General features: G+C 39.3%; 1 protein-coding gene across 4 annotated transcripts; it reads left to right on the plus strand.

Moving 5' to 3' along the window:
• Window positions 1–8813: 8813 nt before the first annotated feature.
• Window positions 8814–19392, plus strand: cdhr5a (cadherin-related family member 5a). Of its 4 annotated transcripts, none has more exons than XM_079605336.1 (14): window positions 8814–9018; window positions 10245–10420; window positions 12232–12294; window positions 12744–12833; window positions 13091–13177; window positions 13612–13716; window positions 13802–14008; window positions 14093–14183; window positions 14269–14366; window positions 14505–14711; window positions 14798–14911; window positions 16289–16355; window positions 16450–16632; window positions 18498–19392. In XM_079605336.1, the coding sequence occupies exons 1-14, from the start codon at window positions 8928–8930 to the stop codon at window positions 18980–18982; spliced, it is 2064 nt and encodes a 687-aa protein (XP_079461462.1). In that variant the 5' UTR covers window positions 8814–8927; the 3' UTR covers window positions 18983–19392. The 4 variants fall into 4 exon arrangements, with proteins under 4 accessions (XP_079461462.1, XP_079461461.1, XP_079461464.1 ...); XM_079605335.1 differs by having other exon boundaries at window positions 16450–16607; window positions 18404–19385; XM_079605338.1 differs by having other exon boundaries at window positions 16450–16607; window positions 18498–18684.
• Window positions 19393–20969: the final 1577 nt, after the last annotated feature.

Raw genomic sequence — 20969 nt, forward strand, 5'->3', positions numbered from 1 at the left:
ATGTTGGGGTTGCGACTCAACGCCAAGAAGAGTGTGCTCCTCCCACCTCAGAGGACCACTTTTCTCGCCCTAAATGGGGTAAAACTAGGCCAGTCACTCACTGTCAAACAGTTTCAGACTGTTGGGTCTCATGGCAGCTGCGTCCTCAGAATTATTTTTGGCCTTCTGTACATGAGACCCCTGCAGTGGTGGCTCAGGACCAAGGGGTTTTCTCCGAGGGGAAATCCGTTTTCGCATGATCAAGGTCACGCGGCTCTGCCTACGTGCATCGGTCATCTGGAAGAACCTTGGTTCCTCGCCCAGGCCCAGTGTTGGGGGCTTCTTGTCGACGCATAATCTATCCGCTATCGACGGATGCTTCCCTCACAAGTGGGGGGTGATCATGAGTGGTCACTCGGCGAAGGGTCTTTGGCAGGACCTTCTTCCTTTTTGGACATAATTGGCTAGAAGTGATGGCGGTATTCCGAGAATCTCAATACTTCCTGTCAGACCCGAGAGGTCACCATGTGCCTGTCCTTCCGGACAACACACTGATGGTCTCGTATATCAGAGCAGATATCCTGTTGAGGCAGGGGCTGAGGCCCGGGGAATGGACACTTCACCACGGGGTGGTGGAGCTCCTTTGGGAGAACTTCGGTAAAACTCAAGTCTACCTTTTTGCATCGTTTATTCAATGGATTGCCCTTTGTGGTTTTCCCTGACGCATCCAGCTCTGCTTGGACTGGATGCGATGTATTAGGTGTGGTTGAGGCTACACCTGTACGCATTTTCCGATATCTTTGCTCCCGGGAGATCTGGAGAGGGTTTGCCGGGTAGGGGCTCATCTATTATCAGTAGCCCCATTCTGGACGGCCCGAGTCTGTTTCTCAGACCTACTGTCCCTTCTAGATTGTTCTCCCTTGGATATTCCGATCAGGAGGGACTTAGCGTCCCAATCAGGGATACAATATGTCACCCTCTTCCGGAGTTATGGATACTGTGGGCTCGGCCTCTGAGGGGGCCCAGCTCATAGATTCAGGTCTCTCGACCGAGGTCATTGAGACCATACTCCAGTCTAGAGCTCCCTCCACGAGAATACTGAATATGCATTGAAATAGAAACTGTTCTCTGCCTGGTGTGGAGAACACCTTCTGAATCTTGTTATCTGCCCTGATGGTACAATACTTGATTTCTCCAATGAATGTTTCTTTGCTGGGTTATCTCTGAGGAGAGATCCTTAATTTCGTTTTCTCCGTGGTACATGAGGCTGAGGCCTGCACGTACTTGGAAGTGCACCTACTAAATTTGCGGGTCATTTGTGCTGCAGGCCTTCTGTCCTCCACCTAATACCCCAGATCAGGAAAAACTTAATCTGTTATGCCCTGTCTGGGCTTTGGATGCTTATGTCCACAGAGCTGCCCTGTGGCGTAAATAAGAGCAATTATTTGTTTGCTTTGGGTTACCTAGTTAGGTTTCCCTGTATCTAAACAGATAATGAGCAAGTGAGTAGTTGAGGCTATATATTGAGGATATATATACACTAGATTTCGCATTAAAGACATTCGTTCCAATGAACTGCCGTAGCCAAGGCGCCATCTAGTATATATATATATATCTATGCACCAGTCTGCGCACACGTCACACACCAGGATACGCTCGCGCCCTCAGATCACTTGGACGTGGCTGTGTTACAAGAGGTAAAAACTATATAAATACCGTTCGTTTTCTCACACAAACCGCTCGTTTCGTGTCTTAGGCCATCAATGTGTACTGTACTTACGATTGGGAATTGTTTAATTTGGACGATGGGGAATTGTTTTAATTTGGACTCTGTGCATGCTCTTTGAGACAGTGACCATAGACCTGCATGATATGACTGTCAGACAAGAACGGTTTAACCTAAAAATATAAAAATTGAAACTACTGCAGAAAAAAAAGACACCTACATCTTGGATGCCCTTGAGGTAAGCTAAACCATACCAAAATTAAATTTCAAAGTGAACTATCCCTTTAAGGTAGGTACTGTCACGTTTGTACTGAGGGACGAAGACACAAAGGTAGAGTGACAATGTTTATTTAACACGCATAAGCAACTTCACAATACTTGAAGGCTTGTGATGTCACAGGAAAAGCCAAAGTCCCAGGGGATCCGTGAACAGGAGTGATACAGGAAGAGCTTGAATGGATCAGCTGGATCTTACTGTAGGATACTTGAAGTGTCTGAGATCAGTGCAGGAGAAACACAGGAAGGTGAACATGAATCTCTGGAAAACCACTTCACGGACGCTGCAGAGGAGATATAAATGTTAGGATAATGTGTAAACCACTTGAAGTAAGGCAATATCTGGAACCAGACAACAAGCTCAAGGAACCAGGTATCGAAAGACGAGACCGGACGCTGAGTGAAGGTTGACTGAGGCTTATGAACAGCGTGCATCAAGGTGAGTGGTGATGAAGAGCAGGTGGGAGAGATTAGAATTCCGGGGATGACGAGCGGGACCAGGTGCGATGAGTTGAGATTGATGGAGTGGTGTCATTGATGATTGACTCGTGACAGGTACAAGTATGCAGTTAAATCTCAAAATAATTAATATATCATATACTAGAATTGTTTGAGGTAGGGGTAACTTAGGCCACATTTACACATAGCCGGGTATTTAGAGAAACGAATATTTCCCCCCCTCCGTTTTCAATAATAACATCGTGCTCACAACACGCATAAAAACGCCGTCGAGCGCCATCATAACTTTGCTAAACCTATGGGCGGCAGTGTAGGGAGAAGGATAAAGCCATGCAAGCCAATCAGAATCCTCAGAATCAACAAGAGAGAACCTAAAACCCCGTTTCTCCCAGTTGACACGACAACATATAACCGGCGTTTTCAGAAATCTCCACTTTGGCCGGAGTTTTTAGAAATAATCATTTTCTGGGATAAAAACGGCGTTTTCGTGTAAATGACAGGCCAAAACGCAGAGAAATATCGGCGTTTTCCCATCGTGTAAACGGGGCCTTAAAGGGTTGACCCAAAAATTAAAATTCTGTCAGTAATTACTCTCCCTCATGTTGTTCCAATCCCGTAAGACTTTCGTTCATCTTCGGAACACAAATTAAGATATTTTTGATGAAATCTGAGAGCTGTCTCACTCCTCCATAGGCTTCTAAGGGATTGAAACTTGCCGGCCCAGAAAAGGTATTAAAGACATCGTTAAAATAGTCCAAGTGACTACAGTGGCTCAACCATATGTTTATCAAGCGACGAGAATACTTTTTGTGCGCAAAAAACTAACAAAAATAACGACTTTATTCCACTATTCATTATCTTCAGTGGGGCTCTGAGTGAGTTCACGTAGTATATCTGCGCAGTGCTTCTGTGTTGCACGTCACCACGTAGGCTCACTATTGGCTGATATTGTGTCATGTGTATTGTGCGTGTGCCCACACACTATGTTTTAGTACAGCTGAAATACGACCAAAATCCACGCATGTTTATTCTTCAACTGCTAGAGGGCCAAAAGTTACACAGTGTGGCTTTAAATGTATATTGAAATTTGATTCACACACTGACATGGAGATAAACACAAGGCCCAGGACAGAGTTCTAATATTTAATGCTGTTAATAAGGAGTTATAAAATCCATGTAAAGAACTCCTCATATTGATTTGATGGCGATACTGAATAAAGTCTTTGATGAATTATTTGAATTATTGTACTCATTACATGCAAAGTGAGATATTTCAAGCCTTTATTTGTTATAATTTTGATGATTATGACTTACAGTTTATGAAAACCCCAAATTCAAAATTAGAATATTGTGAAAAGGTTTTCATAAGCTGTACGCCATAATCATCAAAATTATAAAATAATAAAGGCTTGAAATATCGCACTTTGCATGTAATGAGTCTATATAATATATTAGTTTCACCTTTTAAGGTGAATTACCTAAATAGATTCAATGATATTCTAATTTTTCGAGTTTCCCCTGTAAGTCCCTGATGTCCCCAGAGGTGAAGTTTGTGAATGATATCAAAAATTGCCATTGTTACTAGTGGAAATATAATTCCCGATATCAAAAATGATCATTTCAACTAGTGAAAATTATTGTTATCAAGAATTCATATCCTGGTAATTAATAAAAGTCAAAACGGCTTGCCTTGCAACTAGGCTCACATTTGTGATGTCATCATATTATAAGGACTTAAACAATATTACATGCAATATCCAACTTTGAACAGAAGGGGTCACTTTACTACAACTTGTATATAGAAGGAATGCAGATTGTTCATTGAACAGCACAAAGACAATTTCCAAAAATACTAAATTTGAAACCAAGTATATAAACTATTTATCAAGACATGATGAAAATAAATTCAGCTTTTTGAGCTTAATTTATTTTGACATTCAAAAACTTGACATGTTGTGGCAAAAATTCATCAAACAAACATCACTGCGTAAGAGACACTCAGAGTCAAATTATAAAAAGAGAAGTATTTATTCTTGCAAGAAGTCGCCGTCTAAACGAAAGGCAAAGAGTAAGTAGTCTTTCAAAAAGTAAGAGTCGACTCGGAGTCATTTTTATGAATCGTTAGAAGACCGAAGCTTTTTCTCTGACTAGATGAAATCAAGTTATTTGAATACGATACGCCCACTATTGCGCTCCAAGGCCAGGGAAAATATCATGGCGACGAGACGCTGTGTTCTGAAGTGCGACTCAAAAGCCAACTTTTTTCATCTGCCCAAGGATGAGCATTTGAAGACTAAGTGGCTACAATTCATATATACAACTATACAGTACCTCAGAAGTATAGTCCGAGCCTTGTGCTTTGTTCGCGCCGTTTTGAAGACGATTGCTTTACCAACTTTAATGCAATCAAACTTGGATTCGCGAGCCGGCTGATATTGAAGGAAGGTTCAGTTCCAAGTGTATTTGCATCAGCTTCCTCCTCCGTATCACAACCTGTAAGTGTTATTAATAATTTTTGCTTTTATATTTTATGTAGCATGCTTAATAATTATTTTGTTTGTTGTGTAAGCACCGTTTAGCTTCTAGGTCTTCAATGACAATTGTATTGAGATGTGTGAAGTGTTTGTCGTTGTTTTCGGAGTTGTATAGTTGAATAGAGTAATACCTTGTAGTAACACAATCTCTGCACAGAGTATACCAATCACAACTGACTGGGTCATCTGACCAATCGCAGATTAGCGTCGCGCAAAGGAGGGGTTTGGAAAAATGAGTCGTTGAACGAATCATTTAGGAGTCGGTGAGCAAATCAGGTAAAAATAAATGCATATTATACGACAACAAAAGTGTTTTTTTGTCATTGCATGGATGTAAAACTGTTGTTGGGGACTCCCAGAACAACATTAGGAACATTTCAAATGTCATAGAGAAATAGTCTCTCACTTCACGACATTCCTCCCGGGTTAGTGACATCACCAACCCTAAGATTTACATAAACCCCGCCTCCGGGAACATGTCCATGTTGGGAACATCGTCTGCTGAACATGTCCATGTTGAGAAGAGGAAAAGTTGTTGTAGTCGAGCACATTTGTGAGTCAGCTCAAACTTTAGCATCCATCTTTTCACATGCAATAGAAAGTGCGTTTTTGCAAACCCTCAAAAAATGACAACTTTATGCTATATAACAATATCTGTGGGGTATTTTGAGATAAAACTTTACACACACACTCTGGGGACATTAGAGATTTATTTTACATCTTGTGAAAAGGACATTATACAACTTCTTTAATGCTTTTTGGGTTAATTACATTAATTTTGGGTTAATTTTGGGTTGATTAACGTTAGGAAAGTTAAGGGAGCCCGCGAATCATGCACTAGTGAAAGTAAGAGCAAGAATGCAGCGTTAAGTGAGTGACGTCAATGAGTGTGTTGTCAAGCAAGTTGTCGAGCGGTAGCGGTGTCCGACTGAGAAGCGTGGCTGTGAGGGAAAAAAGAGATCCCGGCCGGTCTTGGAGCCCGAAACAGGAAAAGTGTAACATCTTATATCACATTTTTATAACCTATTTAGTCAGAAACTTCATCCAACGTCATTCATTTGATGAATGCTCAAGTCCGATTTGATATATCCTCGAGTCCGAGTCCAAGTACGAGTCATCAGTCCGCGAGTCCAAGTCAAGTCACGAGTCCAGAGAATAGAGTCACGAGTCGGACTCGAGTTCAGGGAATACCTCGAGTACTCCATCACTAGATGAAAGTAACACTTTTTCAAAAAGTAGGAAAAGTCTAGTGGGGTCAGCTGCAGTGATGCGCGGGTCAATGTATAAACAACCCGCACCCAACCGACGTTTTCAACTAACCCGCCCGCAACTCGGACCGCAAAAAAAAAGAAAGAAAATATTGTACCCGACCCGCTTCCTGACCCGCGTTTTTTTTAAAGTAGCTATAGTAAATGCTTATCGTAGCGTCATGGGCCATAGACGGAGGAACTAGGGGTGCGCATTTTTCTGAATGCTGTATGATATCGCCTAGTTTTTGTAATAAAGGCTTGATTTAGGCTATTCATTTATTTCGTTTCATTTTCTTAACAATTAAGATGCTGCATGTGTTTATCCAGTCTAATCGAAGTGTGCGTCTCTCCCCTGACTTTCCCAACAAAAACCCCGCCCCCTCTCAGAAAATACATAAAACTGACATTACTGAGCTATGCATTTAAAAGTAGCCTATTAAAATGGCACAATGGCATTGCTCAGTTCAACGTGTTGGGAAATCGGGCATTTTGTCCTGCGTCAGCTTTTATTCAAAAGTTAATAACGCGCTCAACATTCAGGTAAATAAGGATTTCCCACTGTCATCTCTGACTGAGCTCGTGCGTCATCCTCGCGCAGTTATTCAGCCAATAAAGTGTAGACCTATGAATTTCATAGAACATTGTGTCTAGTACTATATAAATTACAAAGGTTTAATTGGCATCTTTATTTCAAACGACCCGACCGACCGCGACCCGAATATCAGTAAAAATATTTTTGGATGACTCGTAACCGCGGGTAACCGCGGGTGACCGCAGGCACCCGCTCACTTTGGATCAACCCGCGCATCACTGGTCAGCTTAACCCGAAGGGCCGATTAAGGGTTAAAGCATTTTAAAAAAAAACACATAGATATATAAACAACATTAAACACTTGATTTTCACCATAGGGGGACGTTAAGACATTTCTCCTTATATAGAACCTTTTTGGCATAAAGGGATCTTTAATATTGAGCCAAGAACCGTATAGTTCTATATAGAACTTTTCTAAGAGTGTAGAGAAATGCTGAGATTGTTTTGCGAAACAATGCATCCTACGGCTCAGCTGTTCGAGGCCTGCTTCAGCGAATCCATGACAGGAACACACTTCTACATGTGTGTACATCTGTGTGCATCTACATCTGGCTGCACAATGTGTCTGCTTCATGTGACACTGTGTTGCTGTTGTTCCCACACAAAGAAGCAGTGGGGTGGTGGAGGGGGGGCTCTACAAACATGTATTTATACCAGTGGATGTCACGGTCGCATGTGGCAGAGAAGAGCTCTGATTGGTTGGGCGGGAGGGAAAATATTTTCAAGGAAATTAATTAAATACTACAAACAAATAGGCTAAAATAAACAGCACACTGCATAAAGAAAGTGTGTTCTCTCGCTCTCAGACTTGGTCAGTGATCAGTAGCACACATTATCACACAAGTCTGGCCAGAACTTTCACACATCATAGAATCTGAAATCAAAACCACTTAAAGCTGCAGTCCGTAACTTTCGGCGCTCTAGCGGTTAATAAACAGAACTGCACGCTAAGAATAATTTTAGCAACACGTTAAATCATGCTAACATGCTAAATCACGTTAGAAACATCTATCTATCTATCTATCTATCTATCTATCTATCTATCTATCTATCTATCTATCTATCTATCTATCTATCTATCTATCTATCTATATGTCTATATGTCTATCTGTCTATCTGTCTATCTATCTATCTGTCTGTCTATATATCTATCTATCTATCTATCTGTTTTTCTGACTGTATTGCATTCAAACTTCAAACTACTTCAAGCTTTACAAACTTTTTCAAACTTTCTGGTCAGGCTTTCTCAAGCCAACTTCAAAGTTTATCTTAACAAACATTTATTTACCTAGTTATGCACTTTATTTCAATGGTCCACTTTAGACACTCTATCAACTACAAGTAACTTAGCAACTACATGTCAACTAACTGTCATTATAGGGCCGGTTCACATAGAACACGTTTTTCCATTCCACTGCACTACTTTCCCATTGTTTTTCAATGTAAACACACACTAGGATGACATCTGTAACCGTTGCGCTCACGTCTCGCATTTTTAACAGCAAAAACGTTGTGTGAACCGGCCCTTAGAGTGTTAGTAGACTGTTAGGTTTGGGTTCGGATTCAAAGTTACTTATAGTCAGTAGAATGTCTGTTGCGGGGCATTAAAACAAAATGTTAGCAGAAATTAAACACAGTCTACTAATACTCTAATAATTGCTAGTTGACATGTAGTTGCAAAGTTACTTATAGTTAGTAGAATGTCTAAAATGTTACCAAATTTTATTTTATTTTATTTCTCACCATAATTATTCTGTAATTTATTTAACAGATAGCATTCATTTTTATGCATCCAGTCCTGGTCATCAGGCTAGACTCACAAAGTAATTTGAGCATGTTTCACATTATCAGATCTCACACAGCAGTGGAATACTTGAACAAATACAAAATGACCCCTGAAAAACAGATGCAAGTATTTGGGTGGGAGGGAGCAGTCGACTGCTGGCAAGCTCTTTAGGCAATATATGACCGTAAGATGAAGTCACAAACATTGCGACTGGAGTCGACTCCCACTCATCGAGAAACAGTCAATGCTTTATGTGGAGAAGTACCAGCTGGTGCCACGGTCTCATAGTCCTCCATACTTATTTGTGTGCATCAGAAACTAGGAAATGGACATGCAATTTAAGCGTAAATCCACAACGACCATCTTCGGCTGTGTATTTGCATTATTCCTTCCTAAAATCTGCTTTGCTGAGAAAAGTAAGTAACTCTTGTTTCAGATATTAGATTGAAATAGGCTATTTGGTGAACTGTCATCAGCAACACTATTGTTTCGGTGTAACATGTATCAGTCTCTCTCTCTGTGGGTATTTCGTATTATGATTTAGGGGCGAATTTAGGGTGATTAGCACTACATGCCATTGAGTGTCTCGGTCAACCTGAATTCAAGTGATTTCAGCTCAGACAGTGGCCAAGAAGACGCCATGTCTGTTCATTATCATTGGATGTAGAGGTTCAAAATATGTCTAATGTTCAAAATACTTTCCTACACACATTGTGCCATCACTGTAAACAAACTGCCCCTTAAAATGAGTCACACTTTATATTAGATGTCTTTACTGTAATAAAAAATAAACATAATAATTGTTAGGTACAATAAACGCATTGTGTTGATGTTGTATTGCTATTGAGGTGGATACGGGTAAGGTTAGGACAGGTTTAGTGGTATGGGAAGGTTGTGTAATTATATATGTAATTACAATGTAATGTAGTCTACTTGTATGTACACAATTGCACTGTATCAAATGGTTAATTTAAATGTTGGTACTTAGTAGTTAAAGTGTAACTTTGCTGATTTTCAACACACTTTTTATTGTTAGTATTTTTAAATGAAGAATATTTAACTCATTCTCCGTGTTACTTAATTCACATTTATTTGTCAGCAAAAGTCCACCAAACTTTTGACAGCTCCATGTCTTTCCGGTTTCCCCTCGGCTTGGCCTAAAACACTGTGTTCACTGTAATCCAGTTTGCAATGTTGACTACAAATATGGAGGTTTTTCAGATTTCCCATCATCATTCTCTCCATATTTACGACTCTTTGCATCCTTTATCCACTGCCTACAACGCATCGGTTCCTTCATTGAAAACCGAAAGTAATTCCCGCTAAACATTCACTCTTTGAATTCTTGCACCCAGGAACAATACACGTTGACATCATTATGACTATAAATCTGCTAAGAAGTATTTCCTACTAAAGAAAAGGAGGTATTTGACTCTGTAAGCGTATTATAACATACGGGTGGGAGTGGCCTCAGATGGCAAACTGCCCAGTGCATTATGGGTGTTGAAGTGTTCATGCCAATTTGGCAAAAGGGACGAAACAGCCTTCTTCTGTAGAGATATTTTTTTAATCACCTTTCTATTGTATAGGCCCATTTTTGCCAGCCGTGAAGCAAATGGTAATATTTGATTTCTCTTTGCAGTTTGTACAGTCCCTTCAGAGCCTGTGACGATTAAAGAGAACAACACAGATGACACAGTTGTTGTCCATATTAACACCACAACAAAGGATGTAACTCTGAATCTCACAGAGAATCCTGGAAACGCATTCTACCTGAGAGGCTCCGAACTGATAGCAAAGAAAGGCCTGGACTTTGAAGTATGTTTATTTCATGACTTTCCATTGTCTTGTGCACAATATGAGTAACAAGACTATGACGATCCTGCTGGAAAAGCCAGTTAAAGTCTGCTTCACTGCAAAAAAATGATTTGCTTTTTCTTTTTTTTTTCCCACTACAAATATCAAAACATTCTTAAATCAAGATACATACTTAAGATGCAAAATAACTTAAACTTAAATAACTCTAATAAATAAAGATATGAAGTTTGTGCTTAAAACAAGAAAAAAATCTGCCAATGGGGTCAAAAAAATATTTAATTATTTTTCTGACACTGTCAGATTTTTTTTCTTCTTGTTTTAAGCACAAATTATTTAATATCGTCATATTTTAATATAAAAAAAATGTTTGCTTCTCAACTAAATATATCTTGAACTAAGAATTTTTAGAAATTTTTAATGAAAAGCAAGACAAAAATACTAAGCAAGAATTTTTTTTTCGTTATATTTGCTACCTTTGGGTAGCATTTTTAGAAAACACGGAGTGTCATTCCATTTTACGCCGACGACACGCAAATGTACTTACCACTCAAGCGCTCCACTAGTGTATTTGAGTCACTTTTAGAATGCCTAAACGACGTTAAAATCTGGATGGCTAAAAACTTTTTAATGCTAAACGAGGAAAAAACAGAGGTTATTATGTCTGGTCACAAAAACTCTGCAGAAATGATATTAGACTCAAGTCCCCTAGTACTGTACTCGCGAAAAATAGTTAGAGATTTAGGCTTTTTAATTGACAATAACCTAAAATTTGACAAGCAAACAAATTCTGTGGTCCGGTCATGTTTTTATAATTTGCGTCTACTAGCGAAAACCAAACCTTTTTTATCAAATAAAGACTTTGAAAGAGCTATCCACACTTTTATCTTTTCAAGGCTTGATTTTTGTAATTCGCTGTACGGTGGCGTCACCGCTGCTTCGTTGTCTCGTCTACAATCGGTGCAAAATGCAGCGGGGAGGCTTTTAATGAGAGTTAAAAAACATGAATCAATAAAACCCGTCCTGGAGTCTCTAAACTGGCTTCCAGTACAAGCTAGAATAAAATATAAAACACTACTTTTTATCTATAAAGCGTTAAATAACCAAGCCCCACCATATCTGGCTAGTCAGCTAACGCCATACAATCCCTCTAGAACATTGCGCTCAGAGACCCAGAAGCTACTCATAGTGCCCAGAACACATCGTCTCCACAAAGGTGACCGGGCCTTTGCGGTAATAGGGCCGAGACAGTGGAATGAGCTGCCACTATCTATTAGAACTGCCAAATCACTTTCCATTTTTAAGAACTTGCTGAAATGTCACTTGATGTCATTAGCCTTTAATTAGATAGATGAGATGTTGTTGTATACCGTGTATATATTGTTTGTGTTGTGTTTTCGAAGCGTAGCCTAAGCTGTTTTTGTACTAAATTCTGTATGTAAAGCACTTTGGTTCAACTTGGTTGATGTTTAAACAGTGCTATATAAATAAACAAACAGAAACAGAAGAATTTTTTTTTTTTGCAGTGTTAAGATGGCAGCTGTGTTTACATGGTTTCTAGCTGGTCATTCGTGGTCACTATCTGATCCAAGCTGGTTTAGATGATGGGTAATGGGACAAATTAGCAGCCAGTTGACCTGGCTTAAACCGGGTGGAAGACCAAACTGGACCGACCACAAACCAGCTGCCATCTTCCAAATACCAGTTTGACTGATCTTAAGTTAATATGACTTTGGTTAAACACGGTGAAAATGCAAAATGAACGATCACAGCAGTTTGATCCTAACTTCGGTTGATATTAACCTGTTTTCCAGACACTTTCCAGTCCTGAAGAGCTAACTGTCCAGGTCCGGTGTAATAAAACTGGCTTCAGAAGTGTAAGTTACTCACAAGTACAATTACAAGTGAATTACATGCAGATGAATGTAAAACAAAAAGGCAGAGACTATTTGCACTGTGCAAACAAGTGAAAAGAGCAGCAACTAACTGTTAAAAGTATTTAGATGCATGCCATTTATACTTGGCTGGCAGATATAGTCAACATTTGAAGTGGATCAAAACCTTTCATCAAAGTTATCTACCCCTGACCCTATACCCGATTAACACTTTATTCAATACCCATTAGTCACTTTAGTTCCAGTTTTTCGAATATTTTTAATGCAAAGTCATCCATGCATTTTAGTGTCCCAATTGTTTTGGGGGTCACTGTTAGCGTATATTGCAGATTGCTATAATAGTATTTCTCTGTTCTTTTTTTAAAGATGAAGCCAGCTGTTACATCTGTAGTTTTTACCTTTTTATATTTATTTGTAAATTTTATCTACAGAACACTCTGATTGTGATTGTTCGTGTTGAGAATATCAACGACAACACTCCGTCATTCGGCCAGAGCGAGTATACACTTAACGTAAATGAGGTGAGCGTTTTGTCCTAGTAAGTTGGTCCTGGAACAACATTTGTACTGTCTGAATTTTAAAGCAAGTGTTCAGCTTTGTGGCTTAATCGACATTATAATCAACCAAAAATTTCAAATATTCAGGGTTGAGTTAAAAAAATCACAGTTAACGCACATTATAAGTTAAGTCAGATAGCAAACAGTTTCTAGACCAACTTTCAATGTAAGGATGTTGTCATTCTAGTCCATAAATGTTACATTGTGTGTGTGTTTCCCAGCTCACACCAGTTAATACCAGCATTGGCCTGATTGAAGCAATCGATGATGATTCTGAGGTTCTGTATTATTCTATAGAACCAACTTTGGTAAGTAACCAATTCCTTTTTTCTAGATTTTTAGAATCTTCTGTCTGTGTTTACTTTCATTTACATGGACTTGTAGTTTGTTTTCCTTAGTTACCTGTTTATTTTGTTCCTCTGTTCCCGGCAGCCCTGATCATCACACCTGTTCGTATTTGTGTTCATTATCATTTTGTATTTAAGTTCCTCACTGCCTTCAGTGTCCGGTATTGTTTGTGCCGTGTTGTGCTCGATCCCTTTGGATGATCTGTGTTGCTTTATTTATTAAACTACTCTGTTATTTTAAACTACCTCGCCTATCTTCATCATCTTTGGACTTTAAATCTTACACTGACAACAAGCAACAATAGTAAAGGACTATTATAAATTGTACACTGTGCACCTAGCTTTAATTACATTTTTGCTTGAACGATTACTTTAATATGAACGTTTCTTTACAGAACAGATACTTCAGACTTGAGACCATGTATATGCCAAACATCCTTGTGAACAAAGTTTTAGATTACGATGTCATCCAACAGGTGAAACTGATCTTGTATGCGCAGGTATGTGAAATGAATTTGAATTTGAATGCATTAAAAGTTCTCTCCTGATCTCACGTTTAACTCAAACAACTCTTGACTCTATCAGGATACTCCACTGCCATCGCAACATGCTCCAATGCCATCACAACCGAGTGAACGCTCCTTCACAGCTACAGCAACCATCACCGTCAATATTAAAGACATTGATAACCGTCCTCCATGGTTTCAACCATGTACAAGAGTAACCTCTGGTAATGCCAAAATCTGCCTGAGCCTCGGCTACAGGGGCAGGGTGAACCTAACAGAGAAGCAGGTACATGATCATTCATATTATGACCATGGTTAATAAATGTAATGCTGTATTTCAAAATGATCCATACAACATGCATATTTTCAGGACGGAGCCTTGCAATTGCAGCCAGGTCCAGTGTATGCCAGAGATGGAGATAAAAGCAGAAATGAAGAGATAAGCTATAAAATTGTTCGAGGTAGTAAAGCATTTTTCCTAAAATAACTGTTGCCCCTCAATTTTCAACATGAACTGCACAAGCTATCATTTCTGTAACTGCCTAGGAAATGAAGACAACATATTTCAGATTGATGAGAACTCCGGCAACATATCCATGTTGAAACCAGCAGATATAGCAGGCCCAATCTCCCTCTTAGTTTTGGTGAGTTTCTTATAAATACTTTGAGAAGACTAGTCTACATATGCATCCTCACAATATCTGCCCGAGCCTGAGAGCAGATAACGCTGAATCACTGCGTAATCTTGATAACAGCGGCCTTCCTTTATTTGTCCTTCCTAGGCTTCCCAGGTATTAAACCGAGATCAGTTTGCCACCACTTCAGTCATCATTGATGTAATGAAAAAGAGCAGAAATCCTCCGAGGTTTGAGAAAGAACGATATGAAGGGTATGTTTACATTAGTTCAGGGCCTGAAAACATGGTGCTAAGAGACAGGACGACCAACAGACCCTTCAGAGTCAGAGCTAGAGATGAAGACTTTGCAAGTGTAAGTTTTAAGTTTAAAATGATGGTCACCCATAAACATGAAAGCAATTTAATAAGAGATTGGCCGTTTCTCCCTTTATTTTTCAGGGAATCAATCCTGACATAAGATATGAAGTGCAATACAGCAGCTATGTCAATATCACAACAGATGGGTTTATACTTCTGAAGAAAGCAGTCCGGACCGATTCCTTCGCTTTGCAGGCAAGTAAATATGTTTAGTTGCATCTATTTTGAGGATATTTTAACCACAACATAGTTGATAGCAGTTGAAATCAGTCTACTTTCACAGTTACATGGTCCTCCATGTATCATTCTACATGTGTCCTAAACAGACACAACTGGTTTCAGCAAGTCATTTGTCAACCCTCACTGAAAGCACAGCTTTTACCACTTATGGTTTTGTCATGTCTGGCTATTGAAAGACTGGCCCCTTTATATAGGCATCTTTAATAAACTAACAAAGTGAAAAAAGTGCAGTGAAATATTTACTTTGAAGCAAGTTTCACTCAGAAATTGCTGGTAAAAAAAAAAAGAAAGAAAACATGTTTTTTTGTAAAACAAACTTCAATAATGTTTTTCAAAAACTTGTACATTAATGTACTTAAATGAAAATTAAATGTCTATGTTGTAATTGCAAAACACAATCTTTTTTTACAGTGTACTTGCATAAAAAATAAATTAAAATAAAATAATCAGGTTCGACTTTATTTCATGGTGACATAGTTACATTTTACTTACTCAAATAAGTACTGAATAATATTAATTACCTACATGTACTTACAATAAAGTTACAGTTAGGGTTTGATTTGGGTTAGTTACTTGTAATTATGCATAACTTACAGTTATTACTAAAGTGAGTGCATGTAGTATTTAACTACGTTACCTTAAAATAAAGTGTTAACTAAAATATAAAATTAAATTAAATAATGTCTATGTTGAATTGCAAAACACTTGCTGCTATTGAGGTCATAATCTTTTTTACAGTGTATGTACTTATATAAAAATAAAATAATGTCTATATTGTATTGCAAAGCATAATCTTTTTACATGTACTCACATAACAATAAAATATATTTGTTGTATTGGAAAACACTTGCTGCTATTGAGGTCATAATCTTTTTTACATTGTATGTAGGCCTACTTACATTACATAAATAAATAAATAAATACATAAATACATACATACATACATACATACATACATACATACATACATACATACATACATACATTAATTAATTCTATTTGTATTGCATGGGTATGTACATACACTCTAAAAAATGCTGGGTTGTTTCAACCCAATTTTGGGTCAAATATGGACAACCCCAGCCGTTGGGTTACATTTTTTAATTACATTTTTGACCCAATGTTTGGGTTTGTCCATATTTGACCCAAAATTGGGTTGAAACAACCCAGCATTTTTTAGAGTGTAGTTTGCACATTGTTGTTAAAGACACTTTATATAAAGTAGGTCCAAAAGACTTCCGGTCACTTTGCTGCTACAAACTCCTGTCAATGTTAAGGCTACAATCTTTCAAACAGAAGTCTGAATGTGAGAATTGTTTGTTTTGTCGCCAGCTTCGGGCGGTGGACGTGTCCACTGGTGAGTCAGGGACAGCTGCTCTCTCTGTCCTTGTCATACCATGTAAGTTTGCATCTAAAATGTTAATTGACCTCCTCAGTGTAAAAGTCTTAATGTTTATCCAGAATGATCGCTGTCTAACGTTTCTCCATATCAGCCGCGGGGGTCCAGTCGCCCGACGAGAGCTTCCGCGCTGGAGACATGGCTTTACTGGGCTTCGTAATGGCCGCTTTACTGGTGCTCTGCCTCATAGTGATCGGCTATCTGATATCCCGTGTCAAGAAGGGGAATCCTGACGCGTTCAAGTTGTCTGAGGTCAGCATCTTCTCATCAAAGCTCAGTGAGTCCAGCTCTGAGTGTCCACTTTGTAAAAGAACTGAGGCTTAAAGGGTGACATATTATGCCTCTTTTCACAAGAATGTGTCTGTGAAATTTCAGCCCCAGATCAGCTTGTCAAATTTGCCCCTTTTTGGGTGCTTAGCCTTTAAATGCAAATGAGCTGCTGCTCCGCCCCTCGTTCAGAAGAGGCCGATCCTTTACACGAGCTTCAGATACTCCGGCAATAACAAAACAGGCCAACCTCACTCATCCAGAATCTCAGAAATAACCAGTAGTGAGTGAAGCCTTACGGAGAGACTCGTCTAACTTTTAGACGTTTCTGAATGGTTAGTGGATACATTTATGTATTTGTTGTTAATCTCATCGACTTGCATATACTGTCATGTTTAACTTTTACTCAAGTTGACAGTTCCCTGAGGTCTTTATAAGACAGCTGTGACATGTTTTGGTCAATGGTGTTCAGTGCTCGTCTGTACCACAGAACAGTTTACATGCTTTGCTCTAACTTTTGCCGTTACGTTAGAACTGGTCATTGTTGTCGCTCGCGAAAACCACATGGCGTCGCCGTGGGTGTAAACGTGCAGATTAAGGGCCGGTAATATTATAAAAAGATCCCCTTCCATCAGAAGGGGAGCGAAATCTGATCGGCTTGTTTTTTGACATGCTTGCAGAGAAAGGCTCACCAAAACAAAGTTAGATTGTCACTTTTCATGTTTTCTGGGTTGGTAGAAGCACCGGGGACCCAATTCACCTTTGGCTAAGCCCCGCCCCCCTTAGTTACTGTTGCTACGTCCGTCAACTTCATCTGGGCTCTGGTTTGGTATCAACATGGCTTATGCTGTGACGGCTCTTCCTGCTGAAATTTTATCAAACTTTTATAAAGCAGCAAATAAAGTGTCCGATAGAAGTTGGCAAAAGGGGCTGCAGTGTGCACTCGAAGGCTATTCAAGACATACCGGTGAAACGCAAGCAACAACAAGGCATCCAAATAGAGGCAAAAGCATAACGGTCACAGTCAAAAAATTAACCACCGCATATCCTAATGGAGACGGAGACTGGGACTCACAATATCAAGAGCAACACTGTTCATGCAAAGCTGGGTAACGTTAGGTCTCTATTCACTTCTATAATCGTTATTACAAAGCAAACGGACTACGCGAGTATAAAGTTGTATTTATTAGCAGCGTGTGCTAGGCTAGCGTATCAACAATTAGGGTAGAGAACAGAAATCATAACCTAAAACTGTAACTAGTATAACTTCACAGTAAGGTTAAAAGCTAGATGTATCTTAGAGCAAAAAAGTGAGCTTGTTGATCCTTGAGGGGTTTCGCTGACTGAGGACGTCCACACAGTTTAATCCAAAGACGACACTTTTTGGGTTTTGGGATGGGAAAAACGGACACCCCCCTCCAACCTCTCTGGGAAACGCGTATCTGTGTTACAAATGCCCCAGGCACAACGTTTAACCATATTGTTGATAAAACTACGACGGTAATAGCCTGCCGAGACCAAAAATATGAGACGCCGGTGTTAAAGTCAATGGAGCGCTGTGAAAAAGTGTCGGACCTCTTTGGGAGCTCGTTCTTGGCTGCGCTGTGATTGGTCAATCTACATTCTAGGGTGTGGCTTAGCCAAAGGCGAATTGTGGCACGTCAAATTTTCATGATATGTCCCCTTTAAGAGAAAGTTCCTTAAGAACGCCGTAATCATGTAGTACAGCAGGTAATATTCAGCTCATGAAATTGTGAGATTAACCCTCTACCCTCATTCAGTGTTTAGGGTCATGCTTGAAGTTTACTCAGCCCCCTAACAGGCCAAGACCGAGAGATAGCATGCAGTTCAACAATGATGGTTTCTTAAATGAAGGAGACACAGGGAGATCCAGAGCCAGGCGAGCTGAACTGAGAGAAGGGAGACTGGATGCGGTTCAAGCGGCAAGAGTGCGAGTGATTCCTCGTGAAAGACTGAGGCACTGCCGATCCTGTGGACTCCAGACGAGTTTCAACCATTCCCATCACAGTCCAGTCGTCCAAACCAAAGGGAAGGCCAATAAGCAGAGAGTGAAGTCCATTCTGGCTAAAGAGAGGAGGAAGGATGACAGACACAAGAGCGTTTGGTTCAAGGAGAGCGAGGATTCTTCAGATATCGAGGTTGAGATCATCCCTGACACTCTAGGGGTTACGCCTGAAGAGGACGTGGTGGAGAGAGTCGAAGGGGATTTCGCTTCCCATGCGCCGGAAGACAGTCAAATGGAACTGGGGGATTTGATCATGTCGAATATACAGGACTTGAGTAGCAGGGACATTTCTGACGGCAGAGACGGACTGAATACAGACAGAAAAGATCCGTGAGGAACCGGCTTGAGCTCTTCTGCTCGTCAGAGACTGGATTTCTGGAGTTTCTCAGTTCGGATAATAATGATACGTCTTCGCAAAAATGAAACACGGTTCAGTTGAGATGTGATTAATAGCAAAATACTGACACATTTAGTGACCAATATATGTGAATGATGATGATGATGTTTTTTCCATTGTGTGATAATGCGTGCTAAACTAAAATGTGTTGAAGTAATGTGTCTATAATTTAAGAAAACAAACCTGAGAATTTTATGTTGGCTTGCTGCTCTATTTAACAACAGCTGTGTTTATGAATAATACATTGTGGAATACAGTGTTTTGTATTATTATGTAAATTATTATATGTGTGTGGGGTGGGGGTGTGTGGGGGGGTGGGGGCAAAATAAAGCACATTTGAACCATTCGAGAAAGTTTCCAAACTTGATGTGATGCCTGACAAAAGAATATGAATAGAAACAGTCAGTTAGCAAGGCTATACTTTATTTACAGCTACTTGATTTTGAAGGATTTGTTGATGTCTTCTTTCTGGAGGTTTTGTCCTTTTAAATGTGGTAAATACAGAAACATACGGCTCTTCGGCAGAGTTGGGGAAAGTTATTTTGAAAAGTAATGCGTTACTCCCTAAAAAAGTAACTAATTGCGTTTTTACGTAATTGTGTTACGTTACTTTTTCATCACAAGTTCTATTTCTGGCAAATGTAAAGACCCTTTCACACCAAAAGTGAAATGAATAAGTCTCAGGCTGAAGGAAATAAAAATGTTAAGCCTTTTATTAAGATTTACGCATTTCAATTAACAGTAAAAATCCATCAAATTGAATTGAATAATCCTTACATCCTTTAATTGAAAAATTAATCGAAGGTCAGCAGCAAAGAAATATTTAATAAAGTGATATTAAATACATAACGTATATGTTTCATTTAACATATTTAGTTTAGTTTCATATATATTTAGTTATTGCAGTTTTGCATAATATTCTGAGTTTGCATTTCATCGCTTTTATTCATTTGAAGAATGTGTTTGTTTTGTTTTTTGCAAGTTAGATGAGGCTCACATTTAGTCTAGAGGCTGCAACGCATTCTCATCCAAGGGCGTCATATACTGACACTTTTGACATATCGTCTACATCCAACGCACATGGCAGCCTTTAGCGTCAATATGACACGCACAGAGCTTTGTTCGGTTATGGTTAGGATTAGGTCTGGGTTAGGGTTAGACCGCTAGGAGGCGCCTTCTGGCCCATATCTATCTGCGTCTCATATTGACGCTAAAGGGTGCCATGTGCGTTGGATGTAGACGATATTGTAAGTCAATTGATTGGAAACTTGCATTACTTGTTTGAAAAAGTAACTCATAACTAAATAAAGTAACTAAATAGTTTGACGTAATTTTAAAAGTAATGTCTTTCTTTACTAATCTGATTACAAAAGTCGCTCTAATAGTAATGCGTTCCCCCAACACTGCTCTTCACTGAGAGGTGAGACAGAGAAATATGAGAAATGTCATTCCAACCTTGACAAACCAAACCAAACAAACAAAAATATTTGTCAATACCCCAAGATACTTTGTGTTCGCTCACAAAGAACACAAAAGTGTTGTGAGTGAGACACAAACATATTGTCCCTAAGAGCTCTGAATGTGTAATGGGGACAAGAGTACAACATGGACATCTCTATTGTAAATGCATTTCTTACATTTTTGGAACAACCTTTAATAAGCAGTTGTCATTCACTCATAAAAGTGTGAGTGTGACCCAAACTAATGCATGCACCTTCCACTTGAGGGAGTCCTGAACATGTTGTGCCAAACGCTTCTCTGAAAACACTGCAGGCTGGGCCTTTCTGGTGGGATGTGTGGCGTCTGAGATATGTGTTGGTTGGCTGTTAAAAATAGTAAGAGAAATCAAAACACTTGTGCCATTAGCCTCATTAAAAAGGTATGCCTCTTCCAAAGTGTTTGTTAAATGCTTAAATTCACGTTT

Source organism: Phoxinus phoxinus, assembly GCF_949152265.1.
Source record: "Phoxinus phoxinus genome assembly, chromosome: 2".
NCBI classification, from domain to species: domain Eukaryota; kingdom Metazoa; phylum Chordata; class Actinopteri; order Cypriniformes; family Leuciscidae; genus Phoxinus; species Phoxinus phoxinus.

Coding starts and splice junctions, on each gene's coding strand:
- cdhr5a (XM_079605335.1), top strand. CDS start 8,928: ATGGACATGCAATTTAAGCGTAAATCCACAACGACCATCTTCGGCTGT. Junction 9,019..10,244: donor AATCTGCTTTGCTGAGAAAA/GTAAGTAACTCT, acceptor TTCTCTTTGCAG/TTTGTACAGTCCCTTCAGAG. Junction 14,912..16,288: donor CCGATTCCTTCGCTTTGCAG/GCAAGTAAATAT, acceptor TTTTGTCGCCAG/CTTCGGGCGGTGGACGTGTC.